At 32.2% G+C, this 24,604-nt stretch overlaps 1 protein-coding gene across 1 annotated transcript; it reads left to right on the forward strand.

The window, feature by feature from the left end:
- Positions 1-662: 662 nt before the first annotated feature.
- Positions 663-5,280, forward strand: LOC123696797 (toll-like receptor 7). The gene has a single exon (XM_045643164.1). It carries the CDS (start codon positions 1,097-1,099, stop codon positions 4,934-4,936), a length of 3,840 nt encoding a protein of 1,279 aa, XP_045499120.1. The 5' UTR covers positions 663-1,096; the 3' UTR covers positions 4,937-5,280.
- The last annotated feature ends 19,324 nt before the right edge of the window (positions 5,281-24,604 follow it).

Genomic DNA, 24,604 nt, shown 5'->3' on the forward strand with positions numbered 1-24,604 from the left:
AGTAAAGTATATATTTTACTTATACAATAATTCAAAATTATATGATGAAAATTAAATAAAAATTGAAATACGATCTCAATAAGAAATATCACCAGAATTTAAAACACAAATTTTAAAATATCGGCACAAAAACGTGCGATAATAGATTCCACCGAATTGAGGACAAAAGTACCTAAAGGTCAAACAATTTTGTTGAAGTCTCTCAATGCAGCTGTAAACTTTTGAGGCATTCCGCCCGATACTAACTTCTAGTTAGGCCGTAAGCGACTTTACGTGTCGAACAAGGGAATCAAATTATCTCTCGCTAACTTCACACCTCTTCCCGGAATCCGTACCCTGAACAGTAGCTCTAGTTGAGAATTCAATATGTTACATAAATATGTGAAGGGGCAAGCGCCAAACAAGCTTTATTGGGTATCTTCGACAAAGCATGCGAGTCTCGAATTCAATAAAGTGACAACAAAAAGAAATTAACGTCGAAACAATACCTGAGCTGTGTCCCCCATTCTTTCTTTGATGTCTTTTAACTTTGTATTTTTGTCGCGTTTCTAATTATAAAGTGCATTCGTAATAGTTTTTACGGTAAGGATTAAGCATTTTAATATAAATGTCAGCATTGAATAAATAATTAATGAAAAGAAACAGAAGCATACAGAATAAATTATTGGACACGTCGGTAAATATATAAGCATGCCACCCAATTCATAATTCCAAAGGCGTACGTTACCTTTTTTTAGGCCGATATATGGAAGCTCGATTAAGAAAACATTACATAATTGTGCGAGTGGTCGGGTGCGCAAGTGGCGCCATGCAACGTGTAACTATGTGGGGATGACAGGGTGGTTGCGGGGCGCACGGCGGGGGCAGCTTTGAGCACCACTCTCGGCTAAAGTCGAAACACCTCGGCTCGACGGCTCGTCAGTTGGACACAAGTCACGATGAGAACGGCACGCGTCTGCGTTGCCCCGCGCAGTCACCGTAAACACGCCGCGACGTAAACACAAAACAGTGAAGTGAACATGTATCGTGCTGTCTTAGAACTTTGACAACCAATAGTAAAAATCAATTTGTAAATAAGGACAAATGTGTGTGAAAAATGTTACTGTTGCTGACTTTTTTGTTAGTGACTTTGGATTGTAATGCAGCGTATGCATCGAAAGGTGACACAAGTAACTGCAAAAGTGAGAATAAAACAATAGTATGTAGTGTACGAATTCTTGAAACAAATGGATCTAGCTTAGCAATAACTTCTGCTGAATATTCGAGCCGGTTGTTTATCGAATGTAACCAGCTGCTTTTGTTTGAAAGCCATTTAGTGGCAAATTATTTTCAAAAGTTTTCGAAGCTCGAAGATTTATCAATACATAACTGTAAATTACTCAGAATACCAGGCAATGCTTTTGAGGGATTACGAGACTTGAAAAAGTTGTCAATTCGGTCAAAAAACTATGATTGGAGTTCGAATAAAAACCTAGAGCTCTCTCTGGGAACATTTAATGGATTGCGTGAATTGCAATCGCTGGATTTGGGTGAAAATAATTTAAAAGTGATACCATCTGATGTATTTTGCCCATTGGATAATTTGCAGAAACTGAATTTAACACATAATAAAATTAAAAACATAGACCGCATTGGATTGGGAAATAATTGTGGACTGGATATTCTAAGTTTGGATTTAAGCTACAATGAACTCAAAACTTTAAACGAGGATTCTGAAATAGCAGCACTTCGGAGACTTCAAGAATTGAGACTACAAAATAACAATATAAGTGATATTTCTAGTGAAATATTTAATGGACTTATATCATTAAGAGTTTTAAATATTTCACATAATAATCTTCAATTTATACCTGAAGGGACTTTTGCCAACACGAAGGAATTGCGTGAAATATATTTGAATGATAATCAATTATTTGAGTTAGGTAGGGGTGTGTTTCATCGCTTAGAACAACTTTTTGTGCTAGATTTATCAAACAATCAACTGTCCAGTGCTCACATCGATGGTGGAACATTTGTAGGACTAATACGATTAATTATATTAAATTTATCAAATAATGCCTTAACGCGGATAGATAATAAGACGTTCAAAGATTTGTTTGTTCTTCAGATATTAGATTTAAGAAATAATTCAATTGGATATATCGAAGAAAATACATTTTTGCCCCTGTATAATTTACATACGCTAATCTTAGCCGAGAATCGTTTACATACTATCGATGAATTGTTATTTAACGGTTTATTTGTCTTAAGTAAGCTTAATTTAAATAATAATTTATTAGTTAGCATTGATCCAAAAGCTTTTAAAAATTGTTCGGATTTAAAAGAGTTAGATCTGAGTTCGAATCAATTATTGGAAGTTCCTAAAGCTATTTGGGAATTATCCCTCTTAAAAACTTTAGATCTTGGAGAAAATTTAATAACAGATATAAAAAATGGGTCATTTAAAAACTTGGATCAATTAACGGGCTTAAGATTGATTGAGAATCAAATTGGAAATTTAACAAAGGGTATGTTCTGGGACTTGCCAAGTCTTCAAGTGCTAAATCTTGCAAAAAATAAAATTCAAGCTATTGAAAGAGGTTGTTTTGAGCGTAATAAACAGTTAGAAGCTATTAGATTGGATCGAAATTTTATCGTCGATATTAACGGTGTGTTTTCATCTGTTTTAAGTTTGTTGTGGTTGAATTTGTCAGAGAACCATTTAGTTTGGTTTGATTATGCATTTGTGCCTAGTAATCTTAAATGGCTTGACATTCACAGTAATTATATTGAACATTTAGGAAACTATTACAAACTTCAAGGTGAAATAAAGATAACAACTTTAGACGTGAGTCGTAATCGTATTACGGAAATATCGCCTTTAGTAATTCCGAATAGCGTTGAAGTTTTATTTATAAATAATAATCGCATTACAAATGTTCAAGTCAACACTTTTATGGATAAACGTAATTTGACAAGAGTTGATATGTATCAAAATTACTTAACACATTTAGATCTGAATAGCCTTCGATTGTTTCCGGTCTCATTGAACAAATCACTTCCAGAATTTTACATAGGTGGTAATCCGATCGATTGCGACTGTTCAATGGAATGGTTGCCTTTGATAAATAATATGACTACTTCTAGACAATATCCTAGAATCATGGACTTAGAAAATGTGATATGTAAAATGACGCATACTAGAAGTGTCACGCATATAACATTAAGTAATTTAAAAGCGACGGACTTTTTGTGTACTTACGAAACGCATTGTTTCACGCTCTGCCATTGCTGCGACTATGTAGCGTGCGACTGTCAAATGACATGCCCGAATAATTGTTCTTGTTACCATGACCCAACTTGGCATACAAATGTAGTAGATTGCTCCGCCCAAAAAGCAGTTGATCTTCCAGAAAAAATACCTATGGATGCTACGGAGGTCTATTTAGATGGAAATAAATTTAAAGAATTGCAAAATTATGCATTCATAGGTAGAAAAAACATGAGATCTCTTTATGTAAATTCAAGTGAAGTGGAAAGCATACAAAATAGAACATTTGCTGGTTTATCTTCTCTTGTCATATTAAATCTTGCAGACAATAAACTGACACATCTTTACGGTTATGAATTCGAATACTTATCGCAACTGAATGAACTGTATTTGCAAAATAATTTTCTAAGATACATTAGTAATACAACATTCTCTACCTTGTATTCATTAAAAATTTTAAGATTAGACGGCAATAAATTAGTTGACTTCTCGATTTGGAGTCTGGGTATTAATAGGAATCTTAATAGTTTAGCAATAAGCGATAATATGTGGTCTTGCAAATGTAGATATCTCCAAAGATTTACAAGTTATTTGTCAGAAAACGTTGTTACGATTAAAGACATAACTAAGTTATGGTGCTGGGATATAGATAGTGCAAAACCACAGAAAAAAGATCTTAATCTCAATGGCACAATATGTAGCGATTATTACGCTGGTGACACGGGTATAGATAATGTTTTAGTTTCCAATTACGTTCCCATGCTTGTAACTGCATTTTCTGGATTTTTGCTAATAATACTCGTCACCCTTGTGATTTTCTTATTTAGAGACACAATACGTGTATGGCTCTATTCAAATTGTGGAATAAGATTGTTTCCACTCACTGGAGCGTACGATGACACTGACAAATTATACGATGCTTACGTATGCTATAGCCCGAAGGATGACGACTTTGTTATTCAAACGTTAGCGGCTGAATTAGAAAATGGGACTCCGTCATATAATTTGTGTCTACATTATAGAGATATACCTCAACACGGCACCACTTATATGCAATGTACTTTACCGCTCCCCGAGGCAGCAGAAGCCTCTAAGCGCATTATTCTCGTCCTAACTAGGAACTTTATTCAAACTGAATGGTCCCGATTTGAGTTTAAGCAAGCGTTACATGAAATACTTAAAACTAGAATTTATACGTTAATCATAATAGAAGAAAGTGCAGTTATGACCGAGGCGGAATGTGATCCGGATTTAAGGCCGTATTTAAAAACTAGTTCGAGAATTAAATGGGGTCAGAACAAATTTTGGGAAAAAGTGAGATATGCGTTACCCGATAGGACGTATCGATCAAAATCATCTAGTTTAAGGCGTAATATTAATTCTTACAATATGCGTGGTGGTATTCAAAATGGAACATTGAGATCTTTCTCGTTTGATAAAATGCAAGTATCCGCTAACGGTGTGAATGGATCTCCTGAGTACGTTGAGAGCCGATCACATGTACATACGCCATATGGTCCCGATGGAAGGCCTCCATCCGACCATATTTATTCATCGATCGATTCAGATTATTCTTCACTAGAATTAGGGGGTAGTAATGTAAATCGAAGGAGGGAATTCAGACATTGGCCGCCGCCTCCTCCTATAATAGACACGCAGCAATCCGGTCAAGCTTACCTTGTCTAGTCTACGCTTTGGTTTATATAAATATTTAGTCGAAGCTTCTTGTGTAAATTGTATCAACGTGCTTACCAAATAATTAAGATTTCAACCTATTTTTGTAATTCTTAGATATAAATGGCGTTCTTTTCATATTATTGTAAATAAATCCTATAAGACTGCTGTAGAATATTATGTGAATTTGTATATAATGTGTAAATAAATAAATGTCCATATTAAGTCACAAGTATACCTATTTATATACTTTAATAAAGCCATTGTGATAATTTTTGCATAAAATTTTATTTTTGTTTCATTGTAACCCTCATAAACTCGGAGATAAAGACAGATATTAAAAATACAGAATATAACTAAACTGGTTTCATTTTATTGTTTCTTATCTTGCTCTTGTTTAAAAAGTAGGTACTTGTTATACAGTAAAACACTTAAAAAGCACCTAAATCTGACAAAAATATACGTGAGTGGAATAATTGAGCTACTTCATAACCGCTCGTGCCGTAATCACAAGATAAAAACGTTCCTTGAATGATAAATTACTTTTTTTTACCGCAGTTCTTGAGATAATCTAAGATTTTTAAGCAATGCTATTAATGTCTTATTACTTTTAATTAAAATAAGGATAACATTGACTTTATAATTTGAGTAATTAATATTTTAAAATTTATTTTGAAAACATTTAATAATTATATTATTCTGAATCCATTTAGAGGACATATTAAAGGCATTGCATTTTTTGTTTTATAATATTTGATGTAACTACTACGAATAATTTGTTCAAATTATGTTTCTCATAAGTACCTGAAGTAATTGCATTTTTACATCGGTTTCACTGTTCGATTTTTCTTGTTCAACTGAATATTACCATAGATACACCTTAATCAATCTCCTAGGGCCTAGGCATATGAAATTTTTAAAAATTGGCTTTATTCAAGTTAATTTTTAATTAGAATAAAAAAAATCATCATCTGTAAGTTTAATAATAGACTTTCAGTAATTATAGCACTAAGGTATAAAATTAGTGGCTCGTTTTAATAAGCGCTAAATTGTCCACATAAATATCTTAGGATTAGCACAAATAGGCCTTAATTGGACCCTTCCTGGTGTGTAAGATTCTAGTAGAATGAATTAACGGTCACGACCTTTGCAAAATATCCTTATTATTTTCTTAATTTGACTTGCAGGTTTAACACAAATTTTAAATTAATTAAATTTTCACGAAAATTTTGTAAACCGTTAATTTTAAGAGGTATTTTGCCATAAGAGATATTTAAGAAAACAAATCAATACTGATAAATTATTTATTGAGTGATATAGGTACAATCATGAATAGTATGCCTTAGCAGAGGTCTAAAATGTATCAGAATTGGAGAAATATAAATTTATTATTAGGTACAAAAATTAAAACTCAATTTTTTAATGGTTGGCTTTTGAATTGGCTCTTTAAACTTAAATACACCACATACTAAGAGCTTCACAAATAAATACAATTGAACGTACCTATATTATAGTTTCAAAATTACAATGATTGCTTATAGCACATGAATCTTTTCACTATACACACGTTTTACACGTGTTTACACAATACTGAAATATCTTAAGTATTCCGTTGGAACGTTTGAATCACTTTTTTCAAAGCTTTGCGTAAATACCTAAATACTGCGCGTTCTCCGTCGCAGGCATCAAATAAACAGGTAATAAGTTTCATACGTATTTTTTATATCCAGTATTATATTAGGTAATAACAAACATCCATGAAACAAACAGGCCTAACTAGTACTAAACAATGTTACAACCCATAAAGCGAGTCATTGTTAACCTTGATGGTAAAAATACAATAAGACATTTTTGTAGACGCAGTAAAGCTTTATAAAGATAACTCCTTTACTAGCATGTTATCAACATGATCTTACTCATAACGTTTTATGTGCACCTGTTTTTGTAGAACCATTAAAACTGAATTTGGGCGTGGGAGTAGATCATACTTGCTAATATTACTTACATCACTAATATTATTCTAATATTATACAGCTGAAGAGTTTGTTTGTTTGAACGCACTAATCTCAGGTCCGATTTGAAAAATTCTTTCGGTGTTAGATAGCCCATTTATCGAGTAAGGCTAGAGGCTATATTATATCACGATAAGAATAACAGGAGCGGGGCAATGCGAGTAAAACCGCGGGGCACAGCTAGTATTATATAAAGCCTGCATCGTTTTCTACACCCTTCGCATTCCTTTATTTCCGTAGTCAATCCTTTCTTTATTCCTTTTATCCTTATAAGCTGGTAACACATTTGCAAAAAAATTACCTCTGCAAATGTTCATGGGTGGTGGTTGTTTTCCGTCGTAGATCCGTTGTTCACTGTAACATAAAAAATAACAAACATTCTTATAATTACTGCTGATATATTATATTATACTCACACGGGTCTCCTTAATAAATTTTAATTAAAAACTTGCGAGAAGCTTAAAACTTATTTCACCAGAATTCCGTTCAAAGTTGGAGTTCATATAACGACGAATTATTGATTGGAAAATGAATTCTCTTTTATCAGTCCCTAGACACTTATTTCTAGTCTGTTACAATGTTGTTCAAAGAGAAACTGTGATTCCTTATTTGCTCTTGTTGTGATTAAGGAACTTAAAGCATTATCGATTTTACCAGCACATTTCAAATTATTTTTTGTCGAAATATATGCCTCTGTCTTTAAATCTTTCTTACGATATTCTAATCTTCTAAACTAAAATCTGAATTTATAAAACGCTGCTTTTGGATTTATTTACTTATATACGTATATCATACAAAACCATATATGTATTACATAACCCACAAGCAAAGCATTACTTTAAAAAATCCCATCTCATCAACATTATTACCGATTTCGTAATACCCACTGACCTATTCACAGCTGTATAGACCGCAGTAAAAACATAATTACCCGATATTGATATATCGAAATAAATAAACAATATCGCGAAGTTGCCATTCAATAAGTCTTACGTAAGATTCATCAAGAGCCTATTCATTAGCTGGTAACTTTTAATAATCCCGCCTACATTACAATGCCGGTACTTCATTAAATTGTCACTCACGCGGTAATGAAGCCTCATTTCGAACGAGTTGGGTAATGACTCACGAACTCATAGAAAAATAAACTGGAAGCTTTAGGCTTTTATGGGTCTCGGCGGGGATTGTATATATGAATGGTATGGTTAAAGTTTAAAACTGTTATAGTTCTAGCACAATCGTGATTAATTGGTCAAATAATTTAATTTATTGTTATGAAATTTGATAAAGTATATCGTTAAATCTTGTTCTGACGGTGCATTTTTATAAACTGTACTAATACGGAACATCACTGAATACAAGTTTTTGTTCACACTGAAGGATCACGAAAGAATGCTCTTGCTCTATCTAGCTCTATCTCTATGTTCGTTTTATCTAAATGCACCGTAAGAAGCTTTATTTCAGTTTTATATCGTCAATTTGCCATGCATTAGAAATCAATAACTATAAGTAGGTATATCATTGACATAGACGTTAAAAAAGTTCGAAAAAATATAATACATTATAGTATAGCCAACCAATTTAATTAGAGCTCCGAGTAAAGCTTCGCAAAAGACGTCCAATAAAAAGTATTGTAAACATCAAAGATATTACCTCAAACGTTATCAAAGCAAAGGTAGAAAAATTAAATTCCGGTTAAAACCTCATTAAAATCCACCTTTCATCCATCAGGGCGACACCCTTCACCTTTAAACGGAAACTCAATTCCTTGCTTCTCAGTAAGGACAATCATTAATTTTTCCTTTGTCAAAACCGCATCTCCGCCTTAAAGCTCTGAATTAAACTCATTCTCGTTTCGTCGAATAACTACGTTAATAAAAAACTCAAATATTAAACCACGATAACGCGTTGAAAATAATTTATGACGTTAGCGTCAATAACATCTTGGAAGGAAATGTTTGAGAATGTTTGCTTGTGTCTATGCGAGTCCTTTTTAGTCGTGATGGTACATTAATTCTAAGAGAAGTGGTTAATAATTTGTCTATGTTCAATATCTGTAGAACGTATTTATGGCAAACTTCTATGTTAGATTTTAACAGCATTAAACAAATGCATAAAATATGTCATTATTTAAATGTGATACTTTGTAAGATAATAGAGCGTTAAATTTGTATATTCCCAGCAGAGTAAAACAATGGATAGCAATCAATTCATATCATTGTCTATTTAAGAACACAAACAATAATAATTTGGCGAGAAATTGTCTGCTAGTTAACTCTTAATTGCTATGATACCATTGCTTCCCCAGAGACACCTTTTATTATACCTCACGCTTTGCTGAACTTTCTAAATGCCAACATCATTTCACGATTTAATTTTCATTGTACAAAAATTTAATTTGCGTCACAGCGAAGTTGTCGTCTATAATTCTCATCGTTTATATATGCAAGCACCTTTATCGCTTTTCATACAATGAAATGAAATTATGGTTCTATGACATAAAAGTTATCGTTGTGTTAACAAACGGGTAGAATGTTTCCGTTAATAATAATTGTATTCTAATTTCGTTCTTTCTTTTTATCGTGAGTTTGATAAAAAACGACGTGTGGCACTCGGGGACTGCCGCGGTAAAGCTATTGCATGCTATGCCTTCAAGCCACACCTCAACCTCCGCCCGTCGGAGTGAGGAGCGTGAGGTTTTTTCGTTACGGAATTTCTCGATTCGGTCCCCGCGCTCAAGGCCCGCGATAGAAGCTATGGAAATTGGAATAGCTTAAAAATTGTGAAGAAAGGTAAACTATCCATTACAAGCTTTAAGTTTAAGAATGTAAATAAGTTATGAAGCGGCTTGATTCCCTATAATTTCATTTAAATAATACATTAATTGTATATAAATAGGTATTCAAATACTGAAAGGATCTGGATGAAATTTACAGCAGAATTGGTGTATACAGCCTGACCTAGAACATTGGCTATGTTTTATCGTGTGAATATAGCCGCAGGTTTGATTTTATGAAGGGTTTGTAACGGTCAAATCAAGAGGTAGAGTTTATTTGTCGTTTGCACTTTGCAAACTTTTAAAATTCCACATATTTAATATTTATAAATAGAAGTCCAAGATTAGCCCACAAAGTATTTGCTCTTAACAGTTTTTGGGTACGTCACAATTCACTAACTTTCATCAAAAGTTCCTAGTATATGCTGCAAATATCAAGGAAGTTGTTTCAGTGAAGAGCAGATGTTCAAATGTCCTGCGAATCCTTTGAAACCGTCACGGGCAGGCTCCAAAGAAAACTGACAAAGATTGTTATTGCAAGTGGACTGAGTGTAAATAAGTTTGACAAATTGTATACAGTTATGACGTTGACAGCGTGTTTGTTTAGGCCCGATTGTGTAGTTGTTAATTCGTTTTATGTCTGGTTCGTCTTTGTGGGTGTGAATTTAATATCTTTTACATATTTGTGGATATGTTTTTATAAGGGAATTGAGTGAAATGTTATAATTTTAACTTTAGGTGTTGTATAAAAAAAAGCTTATAGTAAAAAATCTGTATGGATGAAATGTGCAAAAATGTGTATTTGACGCTTGTATCCTGGCCATAAAGTAATAATATAACTATTATTTTAAACATTTGATAGATATGTTCCAATTCTACTATAATGGTAGGTTTAGGCGGTCATTTCCATATTTATATCACCTTTTATAAGTTATAATATTATTTTTAAAGCAAGTTCTAGCTACTACATAATAATAAATAAAACATTACATTTTTACCATGTTCACACACACACATAAAATAGCCGAAATGTTTACAAATTAATTTATTTAATAAACTACCTGTCAACGATAACATAATAGCTACCTGGCTTTTGTTTTAAACAATAGAGGAAATAGACAAAAACGAATAAGTAAGTCGTTTGTATGTCGTGAGAACGGTTTGTGTTGCCTCACTAACTTCAACAATTGTAATATAATACTTTTTACTTTTGGCTAGTGAAAAATTGATCTCAATTCATTTTTATTTGCTTAACATTAAACATGTATCACTATTTTCGAGTATTTATCAATTTACCTCAATCACTACATATACATATATAAAACAAAGTCGCTTCCTCTGTCCCTATGCCCCTATGTATGCTTAAATCTTTAAAACTAAGAAACGGATTTTGATGCGGTTTTTTTATAGATAGAGTGATTCAAGAGGAAAGTTTTAGTATAATTTATTAGGTTTTAGAGAAAGCGGGCGAAGCCGCGGGGGGTAAGCTAGTACGTTATAAAGCTTTCCTATTCAAGATACCTTCTGATACCTTCTGTACTTTTCTCTATTTTAAAAAACACATTAAAATCCTCCGAAAATATCTTAACAACTTAGATATCAACAAGATCTCGTTTTTAATAAATGCTTTGAAGTAAAAAGAAGCCGAAACAAAGGTAACAGGAGAGATGCATATTTCGTGAGCTGTTTATGTAAATTAATTCATAATAAATATTTTGATTTCATGCTAACGAATAGTTCAAGCGGGGGCCGCCGGTTCGAGTCTCGTTAGGGCTCGATACGGTGGCACATTATCATAATACCTACTATTTGTTATTATACTATGAAGTTATGAACAATAACTTGGGTATACAATGTAAAATATTGTAAATGCTTGGGAATGCGCGCTTCTTTGTGGATTGAGATTTTGCGGTTTTCTAAAAATTGTTTATATGGGAAAAAATTATGTTTATAGTAGGTATGTTGTGTTCGTGTGAGAAAATTTGTTATTTTAATTAATTAGACTGTTATTTAGTTAGGAATTTGAGAAGAAGAACAAGAAAATTAGGTATAGGAGGAGTATAGGTAAACACATCGTTTATGATACATTTTTAGCATTCAAATAATTAATTTACATTTTTTTCTTTTTACCCGTATTAGATATGGTTAGGGAGCCAGGTGCAAATTTGGTTAATTATTTCCTCTCAAGAGATAATTCGTCAGACGCATCAGAGTATAGTATTATAAAGCCTCGTGAACGTCAGCTGGCGCTCGGTTGGGGGGGTGAGCGGTTGTAGCCTCCCACGCACGTAAGAAAAAAAAATACATTCATTCATTTCCTCTCAGCTAAAAATTTGTCAAATTGTAGCTAACCCAATATCTCAACGAAAAAAAATAATCAGCTGGTTACAACATGGTGTATTATACGTCAGCTGGTGTCTCGAACATGAAAAAAATAAAATTATTTTCCGTGATTTCCTCTCAAACAAAAATTTACCTGATGATAGCTTACATGTAACTGTGGATATATATATAGGTCAGCTGGCTGTATCTTGGTGGAAAAACCGTCAGCTGATACTTTGAAAGTTATTACATAGGAGTTAGACAGAAGCATCTATTGCCAATTTATATGCATCAACTGACTAGGTTTTCCTCGAATTATTGCTAGCTGATTTTTTTTATTTATCGCATCAGTATATTAACAATCAGCTCACAAATTTTCATCTGAGATGAAATGACGTATCTTTAATTATTATCGTTATTTTTAAAAATTGAAGCAACACACGCTAGCATAATATAGACAGTAATAAGGTACTTGGAGGTGGTTAGTTGTGCGCATGATCGGGGTACTACGTACATTCAGCCACATCTGTAAACATGTTTTTACAAATATTATAAACTGCATTTAAAAATAACTATCATATCATCAAATTCACATAACTACCTAAAAGTGTAACAAATATGAAATAACCCACTAAAAACATTAGTGAACTATAATTATTAAAAAAATAATAGTATAATATATAATTAATAAAGTTATTACTTATCTTTTACGGGGACTTATGTTGATGGAATTCCACGTATCTCGATGATTTTGTTAATGTCTCATTATATTCGAGTCACCAGCTGACGTATAATACACCATGCTGTAACCAGCTGATTATTATTTTTCGTTGAGATATTGGGTTAGCTACAATTTGACAAATTTTTAGCTGAGAGGAAATGAATGAATATACTTTTTTTTCTTACGTGCGTGGGAGGCTACAACCGCTCACCCCCCCAACCGAGCTCCAGCTGACGTTCACGAGGCTTCATAATATTATACTTTGATGCATTTTGCTAATTACCGCTTGAGAGGAACTTGGTCAGAAAATTTGCTTCTGGCTCCCGGACCAATACAATGTTAAAAAATAACATCAAATATAATTCAAAAAAACTGCGTACATTTGTTTTTCGACGTTGAACTGTCTTTGATGTTTCTGACGTGAGCGTATATAAATAATTTTATTTAAATTACATACAACGAGGCTCTTTTATAAATGAAATACAAAATTACTTTGCATTAAATTGATTTAAAAATAAATATAAATTAAGCCCACGACATAATTACATAGGCGTCGAAGCTAGAACAATACTTTTAATTATTGATTTATAAAAAATCAATAATTAAATCGACTATTAAATCAAATAATATATACGCTTATATCAGAGGAACATAAACGTATTTACTCCAAAAACTATTAAAATGTTATGTAATGTTATGTAATGTTATTATGTAATGTTATTAAACTAAGATTGACAGGTTACCTCGTTAAAACTTCGCTAATTCCTTCAGACGCTATTATTTTGAATATAGAGGTGAAGACATGATAATGACTATAGGTACTCAGATACAAACAGATTGTTAAAGTAAGGTTAAAATGCTACAGTTTACTTTGAATTTTTGAAACTTCACTCTTGGCTTCGCATATTTTAGAATAAAGGTTATTTTCACATACGGTTTACTCTTTTTGATGGTTTATTTCAAGTTTATAAGATAATAGTATTAATTTTATAAAATAATTTTAAGTTCAGCAACAACGTTCTGAATCAAAATTAATGATATTTATTGAACGGAGAAAGACATGCTCTTTGCTAGAGTAATATTATGTGAGTGACGCCACTGTTTAAAACTATTATTCTATGATTAGATATAGTATACCTATGACAATAGAAGCACGAAGGCGAATAGCAGCAACAACTTATTCAAATAATATTACATTAATGTTCTATGCAAAGATATATTATTATATTTTTCAATACGTAAGTATTTCGCACCAACTGAAGAGCCGTCTCAATTTTACAATAAAACTTGACATTCCTATTGTTCTAAAATCGCAATTAGAATTTTAACGAGTCTTTGAAATATTTCCATCTGAGTTATCACCAAATATCTTCTATGTGAAAACGATGAGCACCAATTAGGTGACTTAAGAAATTTTAATGAGACAAGTTTATTTTAGCGTGTTAATACGTCTTTGTTAGTAACGTTTGATACTTGAGATCTTTTGGATAATTTACAAAGTTTGTCTTTAGATTCACAATGTAAAGGGCCGCGTAGGTATAATGGAAGCGCATCGTTCATAAATGAATATAAGATACTTTATTGAAAGGATGCTGTGTTTGATATTTTAAAAGCATAATAATATTCATCTTGAAATGTTCCTTACTTTTGCTGCAATTTTTTAATATTATCACATGTTATGAAAAAAAACAAGCTTTAAAAAAAGCTAGGTACTAGCTTCCGCCCGCGACTCCGTCCGCGCGGAAAAATTAAGATTTATTTTTTTTCTATGTATTTTTCCGGGAAAAAAGTATCCTATTTTATGCCCAGGATAATAAAGTATAATTATACCAAGTTTCATCGAAATCGAACCGTTCACGTGATGCCTGAACATACAGACAGACAGACAAAAATTGTTTTAATCACATATTTGGCTTTGGTATCGATCCAATAACACCGCCTGCTATTTATTTTTTCAATATTTTCAATGTACAAAATTGACCCTTCTACAGATTTATTATATGTATAGATTAGACCAAACTTAGTCAAAATTCCACTTATTATAATATCCCTTGACGAGATTCAAAAGTAAAGTTTATTATTTCTCTTCATGCAATTATTAAAGAACATTTCATTAGACAACGAACTAACACATTTAAACGGATCTACTATATTAGATTACTAGCTGTGCCCGCGACTTCGTCCGCGTGGAATAGCGACTGCATAGTAGTTACTACTTTACATAAAATTATTTAGTAAACACGTACTACCATAAACAATTCATAGAATTGTTAATAGAATTTATTACTAATCTAAGCTAAAAAACTTACGTACTTTCCGGAAATCCGGGGCATTTTCCGGGGATATCCGGAAAATGCCTGTAAAATATCTGGAAAATCCCCCGGAAAATGTGTGAAAATGTCCGGGAAATACCCGGAAAATATCCGGAAAATGCGTGAAAATGTTCGGGAAAAGCGTGGAAAATGCCTGAAAAATCTCCGGAAAATGCCAGGGAAATGTCAGGAAAATGCCTGGGAAATGCCTGGAAAATATCTGGAAAATATCCGGAAAATGCGTGAAATGGTCCGGAAAAGGCGTGGAAAATGCCTGGAAAATCCCCGGAAAATGCGTGAGGAATTGCCCGGAAAATGCCCGGAAAATGCCCGGAAAATATCCGGAAAATGCGTGAAAATGTCCGGAAAAAGCGTCGAAAATGCCACTTCAAATTTGCGAAGTAATTAAAGCAGACAACCAAAAAAAGAAAAAGAAAGCTAAAATCTTTCATATTAAATGTATATGGGATATTCATATTTCATATTTTGTACTTAATGTATGGGAGGGTTTAAAGATATTTTTTTTGATATTTCTCGATTTATTTAAAAAAAATGATTACGGCCATTATTAGGTTAAGTACTTTCGATATCAGTTTAAAGTTTTTTGTTATCTGTAATACTTACAAAAAATCGCCTGTGCACACTGAACGATTACACCTTGTACATGAAGGCCTTAGCAAATGTTCGCCGTGATTATTTAAATGATCATAATAATTTTTTTTATTAATGACAAAAAAAAAATTTTTTTTTAATTGACATGAATTAAACACTAAATGACAAAAAAAATTAACTACAGTTTTGGGTTCGGGATCAATTTAATAATTACACCTGCTAATATTTTTTTACATATTTTCATTGTATAAAATCGTAACATAATTTCCTTTATGTATTGTTCTATTAACACATAGATAATATCTTCCCAAGGTACTAAATTTTAATAAAAAAGTTTTTTTTGTTATTTATATCTAAAAAAGAGTATTTATATTAGACAGAAATAAACATAAAATTTTTATAAGTTTTATGGAAGCTGAATGTAATGCAAATGGGCAAATATAAAAGTAAAATTAGGTATTTAAAATAAATAAATGAAACAACTACCAATTACAGATAAACTTCTTTTTCGGTTGAAAATTGCTGGATCATGAGTATAATTCTTTATCCCTTACCTTGGGCAGTCTGGAAGAGATCGCTAGTAAGCGTTAAGACCGCCTTATGTACATACCGTGTTAATCCATTTGGTATGATTGTAAACATTTTACTTGGTGTGGTACGTATATTACCACACCAATTGATAAATAATATGTACTCTGATCCGAGTACGATCTGTACCGCGATAGCCATAACGATAATAAAACAATCAGATGACAGTAAAGCACGATTAAAAATCATACTTGTACAGTAGTTGTGAGTGCAATATTTACGTTTCAAAATAACATTTTTTTTTGGTACTAAAACGTAGGTAGATTCTCACGCACGCACGCTGATACGTGGTTGGCTGTCCCTTTTCTCATTCCCGAAAAATATCCTCTAAAATTACCCAAGATTCTTCCAATGATTGTACCATACGTTGGAAATTAACTTTAGTCAACAATTGACCACGCGCCAGGATACTTATTTCTACTACATCCTCATGCAAATCGTTAATTTTTATGAACATTGAATCTGTAAATAAAAAAAATGAAAAGATTACTTTACCTAATTTTATTAAAAAGCTACTAACAAATAAAATTCTATCAAGAACTAAAGTGACCTTCTTTGGGCGTTTAATATAGTCTTGTAAAAGTTATACATAAAAATAAAATTTCATCATTTTCTTATTTTGTCGTAACTTCAATTCTAATTAAAAACATGAGTCTAACTATATAATTAATTAATAAAGTAATAATTAATTATAAAAGCTACAACTTACCTTTTGTGGGAACGCAAGAAGTATTTTTTAAAATGTCACAATTAACTGTTAATAGTGTCTTGTTTGACATCAAATAATAAACATCTACCCTCACTTGTAAAATTTTATTTAGTATATTCACATAAAATATAAGCACTCTGGGAAGACATGGGTTAAAAAGTTAAATAAATAAGTACAATTAAAAACCCCACCAACATCATATTATTTAATTTTTAATTATAAATTTGCAAGAAGCGTTAAACATGTAAATTGATTTGATTTTAATGAAGTCTCATAGATGGCGCTGTTTCAAATTTGTCTTTATACTACTAAGATTCATTAAACTGTTTCTCAGCCAAAATTACGTAAATGACGTAGTTTTTATAGTGTAAAGCTAGATAATAGCGTGGCTTACCCAAAAACAACATTTAAACATGAGTCTTTAGATTGTACGCTGTGTAATACACGGAATACGTTAGAAAAATAAAGGTTCACAGCTCCTCCCCCGGAGGTGATAGCATGATAATGTGTATATAAAAGCCTCACCCGACCTGTTAGTAATATTCATGCAAAATTTGAAGTCAATCTATGCGGTACTTTTCGAGATTAGCTCGGACAAATATACAGACAAACAGACAAACAGACAAACAGACAAACAGACAAAAATTCTAAAAACTATGTTTTTGGCTTCTATATCGATTATAGATCATGGATTATGTATTCTTTTAAAAAAATATTCAATGTACAGTTTTGACTTTCCTACGATTTTATTATATGTATAGATAACCAAAAATGGACGTAACATCACGCCTGCAAGTTTCATAGAAAATCGATCGATTAGTTCGGAAACCGGCATCAATCACACAACGCAAACATTGGACCCATTATATTGGACAAACATCCACCGCTTCTGTTCAAACTTCGGACTTCTTTTGACTTGTTGATCTTTCCTTATGTACCTTCAGAGTATCTCCATCAATGTATCTGCTGCTTTATTTTGTATAAGAAGATATTATTATGTGCACAAAGAGTGAAATACATTTAATAGTACACGTGCAAGTCTTTGACAGATGAATTGAATAGATACACAGGCGCACTCTAAACTCAGGGGTAATAGATAAAAAAAGACGGGTTGCACTCCGGGAGTGCTGGCAGAAGTGAAAACTTGATTCAGCAATTCAGCATGTTTGATATTTTGGAATGGTATCCGTCTTACGCATGGAATATAAGGGCTAAAAAAAAACATCCGTCTTACGCTTTTTCGATCAGGCCACGTACGCGAGTTTAAGATTTTATACCCAACGCCGCTAAAGAAGTTTTCACTTCAAAAATATTGTATTTCTTTGTAGGTATATTATTTATGTGTATAAAACCAATCCAATCTTCTATAAATATTGGTTTAGTGTTATAGAAAATGAATATATCAGAAAACCTAGGACAAGTATCTATCTATCAGGTCAAACAATTATGTTAAAAATAGACTTCATTTTACCTTAATGAACAACCTTTCGACATGAATAAACAACATCAACAGCAAATTTGTTAATTAACCATTATCAAAACACGCACTTATTTACGACATATTAAATCCATTTAAACGTCACGAGTTGTTTATTAATCGCTCATTATTTATCGTGGGGTTAACGTTATAAAGCAGTTATATTTCCAGTGTGTGACACAGATGGCGCTAGACGGCCTCTATAGCGCTGTCCTTTTTCCACACTGGGTATAATGCTGCAATAGGGTCAAGCTAATTGGGTCGTAACAAAGCCCGAGTATGTTTATTAAAAGGAATCGGTTAACAGTTATAACTTCGAAGAGAAAAGCAGTATTGTTTAGAATTTTGAACGTTAATAGAGCAGTTATTCAGATAAGCGCATGATGTTGGTAATATTACTTTTGGTAAGGGAATTTATACTTTCAACACGATTTTGTATAAGATAATGAGATAATTTGGGGAATTTGCACGTTTTCGTTCTGTAAGCGTAGAATTAAATATTTACGCTTATTTGGTTTGTTTAACAAAATATATAACAGTAATAATTATTTCGTGTAGCGTATTTAGGAATAAGTAACTTTCGTATGTTAGCTTAGTAGGTGCTCATAAAGATAAAGGACAGGAGATATCTTTTCAATCATAAATATTCATTTGGATATCTTTACATATTGTCATACTACCTACTTCAAAGTTTAAATTTCACTATTCTGAATATAAATAATTGCATAAAATAATGATTCTCATCGATATTAAGTTATTATTTTCTTTTTGTATTATCTGAAATAATATTGTAATGCAATGGAGCGAAAAATTCTCCGATATCGTTATCTAAATACATATTAATAAGATGTTTTCTTTGAATTCGGGCTATTGATCAAATTTCGCAGATATTTACAAGGCCGTTAACTTGAGTTAACAGGAAATTAAAAGAGTTCAGAAGTCATGATACGATAAACTGAAGTAGGTACCTATTATATATAAAGTTCTTTCTTTATTAATTTAAGAGGAAATATTGGATTATAGTTTATGTATGTGTTTTTACTTAAATATAACATTTTTTTCAATTAAGGACAAACTATTATAATATTAAAATATAATATAGACAATAATATAGCTATTCTTATTATTATATCTGAATATAACATAAAATAGCTAACGAGCGTATAGAATAATTACTACAAAAAAACAATTAAGAATTATTATGTAAAAATAAATCTTTACGATGTTCTTCAAATTCATATTTAAATGCAAACCATGTCTACATGTAGGTACGCGTCCACATAATTATACAACAAAAAAGGAGAAATGTACCACAAAAACGATTTCCTGAAAAACATTCAACAAATTCGTTTATTATGCAACGATTCCACTAAAACGGCAAGGTGCACACAATACAGGGATTACAGAATATTGAATTACAGCTATAATTGCTCGGACCTTCCTCGTCTGTAGTCTGTATGGCTAATTCAACAATTTACGCATCAACTAATCTGCGAATTGATCAAGCTTTGTCGGGAGCCGTGTCGTAATAGCTTGTCTGCAACCAGCTTTATGATTTATGCCAGACCGGCCGATTAATATAACGTGTGTGTGATTTTTAATACTAAGCATTTGTAGTAGTGTTGTAAGCCTTATGTAGGCGGAGCTATTTATTGACTTTGCATTTTTCATACGAATTCATTTTGTACATCAATTATAGTCCTTTTCACCTAGGATGATTCCTGTGACACTTCATCGGGTTCCGAATTACGTATTTTATGTTTAAAACGCCAAAATAATTTTAGTGCATAATATTTTTATTTTATGGCGGCATTATTACCAAAAATATAAAAATTAAACATCTTAAACTTATAAATCAAAAACAGTATTGTTTAGTTTAATTTAATGAAAAATAAAATAAAATAACACAAAAATATAATACCTACGCAATTCGTGTACATGAAATGGATCGTTGAAAAATCATAGAGTTGGAAAATCAAATAATCGGCGCCCATCTTGTGATCGTTTGTCAATCGAGTCAATCGTCTGTATCGAGTGCGTCAGCCTTGTTTAAAAGTTGCATTTTTACATTGATCCTTTACGTCGTATTCTGTTATTGTTACTAATTGTTATTGTTGACTTTTTGTTGCTGTTGTTTGCTAAGTTTCCTTAGTTAATTGTTGGCGAAATGCCGAAAAAACTAATTTTGGTACTTTATTCAAATCGATTTCATTTCCATATAAAATATTATCGATTATCGGAAACCATTGATACGATTTCAGTAAAGGACCTCTCTACGCGTGTCAAAAATCGATGTGTCACAGAAATCATCTTAGGTGGAAAGGACTATAGTATTCATCGACTCATCAAGTTTATGATTGATGGTATTTCTTGTATTATTCTCAAGGTAGACCTAAAAAAATACTATTTTTAGATTGTATTTACGTTTATTCAACTATTAAGTATCAAGTTACAACTGTACAAAATATGTATACAAGTATAATAAATAAATAGAAAGTCTAAAATGAGAAGGCTCTATCAGTAATAGACAATAATTAACACCCATTTGCTATATCCATCTTTAACTTTTCGCATAATTATGTCTGCTCTATTGTATTGATGTTCGCTAAATTACAGCCAATGAAAAACACAATAATGATGCGCATAAAACAAGAAATTATATAGGAGGCAAATAGAGTTCAAACCTTGTGTTTAAAACTAATAAACAGAAGCGTCTTAACATAATTATATTTTAGTCTAGAAGGCTCCTTTTACAGCTTCGCAATCTAATCTTTACATTGCAATCCCGTACGTCCCTATCTTATGACAAATAGTTTTTTTTTCTATGGACTAATACATTCGAGCATTGGCCCGAATTCTAATACTGATACCTATAAGGTTGTGTAAAATGCATGTCATCATCATGACTACTATAATACATACTACCTAATATATATACTACTACTATAGCTATTATGTCGTTGGTCAAGATCTTTGAAAAGTATCTTAATTCAAACATTTAAAGTACCAATTTAAAGGAGTGACATTAGATAGTGTAGTTAGAGCATTCAAATAACTTTATTAACATCACTTGAACTTTAATCCTTCTTAGCGAAATATATAAGCATATAAACATCCAAGAATTTCATTAGGTCTACTATCCGCGCTCGCAAGTAATATAAACGCAGCTGCTAAAACCGTAAAGTGGTATGTATGTAGTAATTTTCTTTGCTCCATATCCAACTCGTAATTAATTTAACGCTACGTCTGTGCAAATATATAGTACAATGCTCGAGTACTGGGAGCGTATTGTACGAATGATTACAGCTTTGGTAAACGTATTCTTAGTATATCTTAGTAAATTGTATACGCAGTGGGAGCTTTGAGGCTTGAATGTCAATTTTGTACGGGTTTTGTACGGGTTTGTACGGGTTGGTACGGGTTTGTACGGAGTTATTATGCCAGATTCAAGAAAGATATTATTTCAAATAACTTCGATCTAGTAACATGTTGACTAGGACATTGTGTGGATTTGATCGATTTTTTTCACGTCCATTCTTCACTTTTACCTAATAATAATACATATTTTTCATATGACTTAAGTATAATTTTATTTAATACTTAAGTCACATAAAATACCGGAAATGAAACTACATCCTTTATAATCGTGGCATGAACGGAATCGCATTTAAAATCCTTAATTATAATTTATACCCATTATTTATATTAAAATTAATTATATGACGGATGTGTACATTTGCTTTAAAGTTATTAATGGAATGCTTTAAATGTAATGTTTTTGCATGTCTCACGCCAACAAGAACTATACGAGGTCATCCGTGCAAACATTTCTTACTCTAACACATTTTTAATATTCTTTCAACAAGTCGCTTTGTGCTTGAATAGAAAAATGGATTATACTTCATAATATGAGAAGGCCCGCTGGCTGACTTGCATCACATCATACAAATAACACCCAATGCTCTAAGTTCTCTAAGATACGCTCCCTTACACTCAATTAAAATGCGTTTAGAAGCAGAAGACACCTGGCCGCGATAAACATCGTAACTATTGTGGAACACGAGAAATTCGAACCTCAATTTTGACAACAAAAAGGCCATAATCGATTTTGGGAACACAAAGGGAGCATTATATTTGACAAGTCGACTGTACAAGCGTTGTTTGCGGTAGAGATTATTTCGGTTGAAATGAACGAAAGCAAAACACGATCCGCTGAATATGTGGCCGTAATTGAAATCCAAAGAACGCCCTCGAGGACGATTTTTTAATTTTTTTTCGCATCAAGGTTATCGAAGGCTCGAGTGGCGTTCGAATTTGTCTTAGAATCGATTCGATTCGGATGTGATTGATTAAAAAAATGTCGTTTTGTGCCCTATTCATAAAATGTCAATTGCACGACACGACAGCGAATTAAATTGTGGGAATTTTTTGGTTATTATTTTTTGTATTTATTAATTGTAAAGAGAGGGCATTAAAAATAATATTACGCTGTGATTGACATTTTTTTCACCTATATCAATGTGTCCAGTATTTTTGCAATAATTTACTTCCTTGAATTCAATACTACATGGTTGTAATCAGCTAATGCAGTCTATCACGAAGGAACTCTATAAATTCATATACTTTAATTAAATTACTCAGCATTATGTCTTAGAATTTCTTTCTTCCATTTGGCCCCACAACTCTGCACCTTTAGACTACAAAATCAATCGATTCCATTGATTAATAGACCAAAAATCTGACAAGGAACAGGATACATGCGGACCCCTACCACGACATCATTATCTTCTTTGGTGGTACAGATAAATTATTAAATTCACTCGTGTCATCAATATGTAGTTTGTCCTACACCTGGTGTCAGTTATCAGATTTTATTGAAGGGGTTAAATTCGATGGTGTATAATCACCCAATTTATTTCTGTCCGGTGAAATAAATTATAACTAACAAGCGTAACTGATACTGTCTGTGGTAAAATAAAAACGTTTAATTTTTTTACGCGGATTGAAAACTATCAAAATATAAGAAGAGTCAATAATATTAACAAATGTTAAGTAAGTAACTGTAGTATAACTGAGTATAATAATTCGACAATACACCAATCTTAGAAACACATTACACTCTAGTTAAATATTTGTGTGTTTAAATAAGTAATTGAAGCCTAACGGGTTTTAAAAAATAATAGTTCAAGTGAACAACGTATATATCTAAATTAGAAAGAATATCCGCTCCCACAATTTCCAATTCAAACCAGGTACAAAATACTAACATATCCTGTAACTTGAGTATTGAATCAATACGAGGTTGCAAAAAAGCGAACCACATCGAACAATAGGGTATAGGCCCAGACATACATCAAACAACAAAAACACACTCAACGAAGGGAACACTATCATTTGCACAACAATTTGTCATCGAGATTCGGCGATGGTTTAAAAATTGTGTACGCCGGTAACTCGAACGTAATTCGGTCGTATCTCGATCGCTACTCGATCGCTACTCGATCGTAACTCAAACGTTAATCGATCATTAAAAGTACACATAATTATCGATAACGCATAGCTATTCTCATTAAAACAGTTTTGAATATAGAGACTATCTAGTCGATGAAGCTAATACAGTTTGTACGTGTTTAAGTGCGTGTTCGTTCAAGCACCTCTAAATATGTAGGTAGATACTTGAAATCCAAATACTGATAATAATAAACACTACGTTACATAATCCTCTCCCTAATGGGTCAATTAAATTAGGATCCATGAATATTTTTATTAATCTCATTAAAAACAAATTGCTTAAATTTAAGCCTAATATGTATTTCAATACGTCTTATCTAACAGAAGTTATCTGAACACTTTCAGCAAAACACCTTCATAATTTTAGTTTTTACTTTACAGTTCCATCGGCACACGCTCCTTAGAACACAAGTGACGTTGAAAACCCAAGAAAAAACATCGCCAATTGTTGTGGACTGTATTATTTGTTGGGGTTTGTGTTCAAGAAAACACCCTTCCTTCGACATACATAATATATTATCGACCCTTATGTACACTATTACAATTTATACTTAATCACTATTACATATTCACTATTACTTCTTCACTACTAGTCTGGAAGAAGAACTTGCTGCAACTGACTTTAATTCCAAAATGTTCG

This window comes from Colias croceus, chromosome 13 (genome assembly GCF_905220415.1).
Source record: "Colias croceus chromosome 13, ilColCroc2.1".
Lineage (NCBI taxonomy): Eukaryota > Metazoa > Arthropoda > Insecta > Lepidoptera > Pieridae > Colias > Colias croceus.

What these genes read in the sequence shown, in the direction of transcription:
- LOC123696797 (XM_045643164.1), top strand. Translation starts at nt 1,097, where the DNA reads ATGTTACTGTTGCTGACTTTTTTGTTAGTGACTTTGGATTGTAATGCA.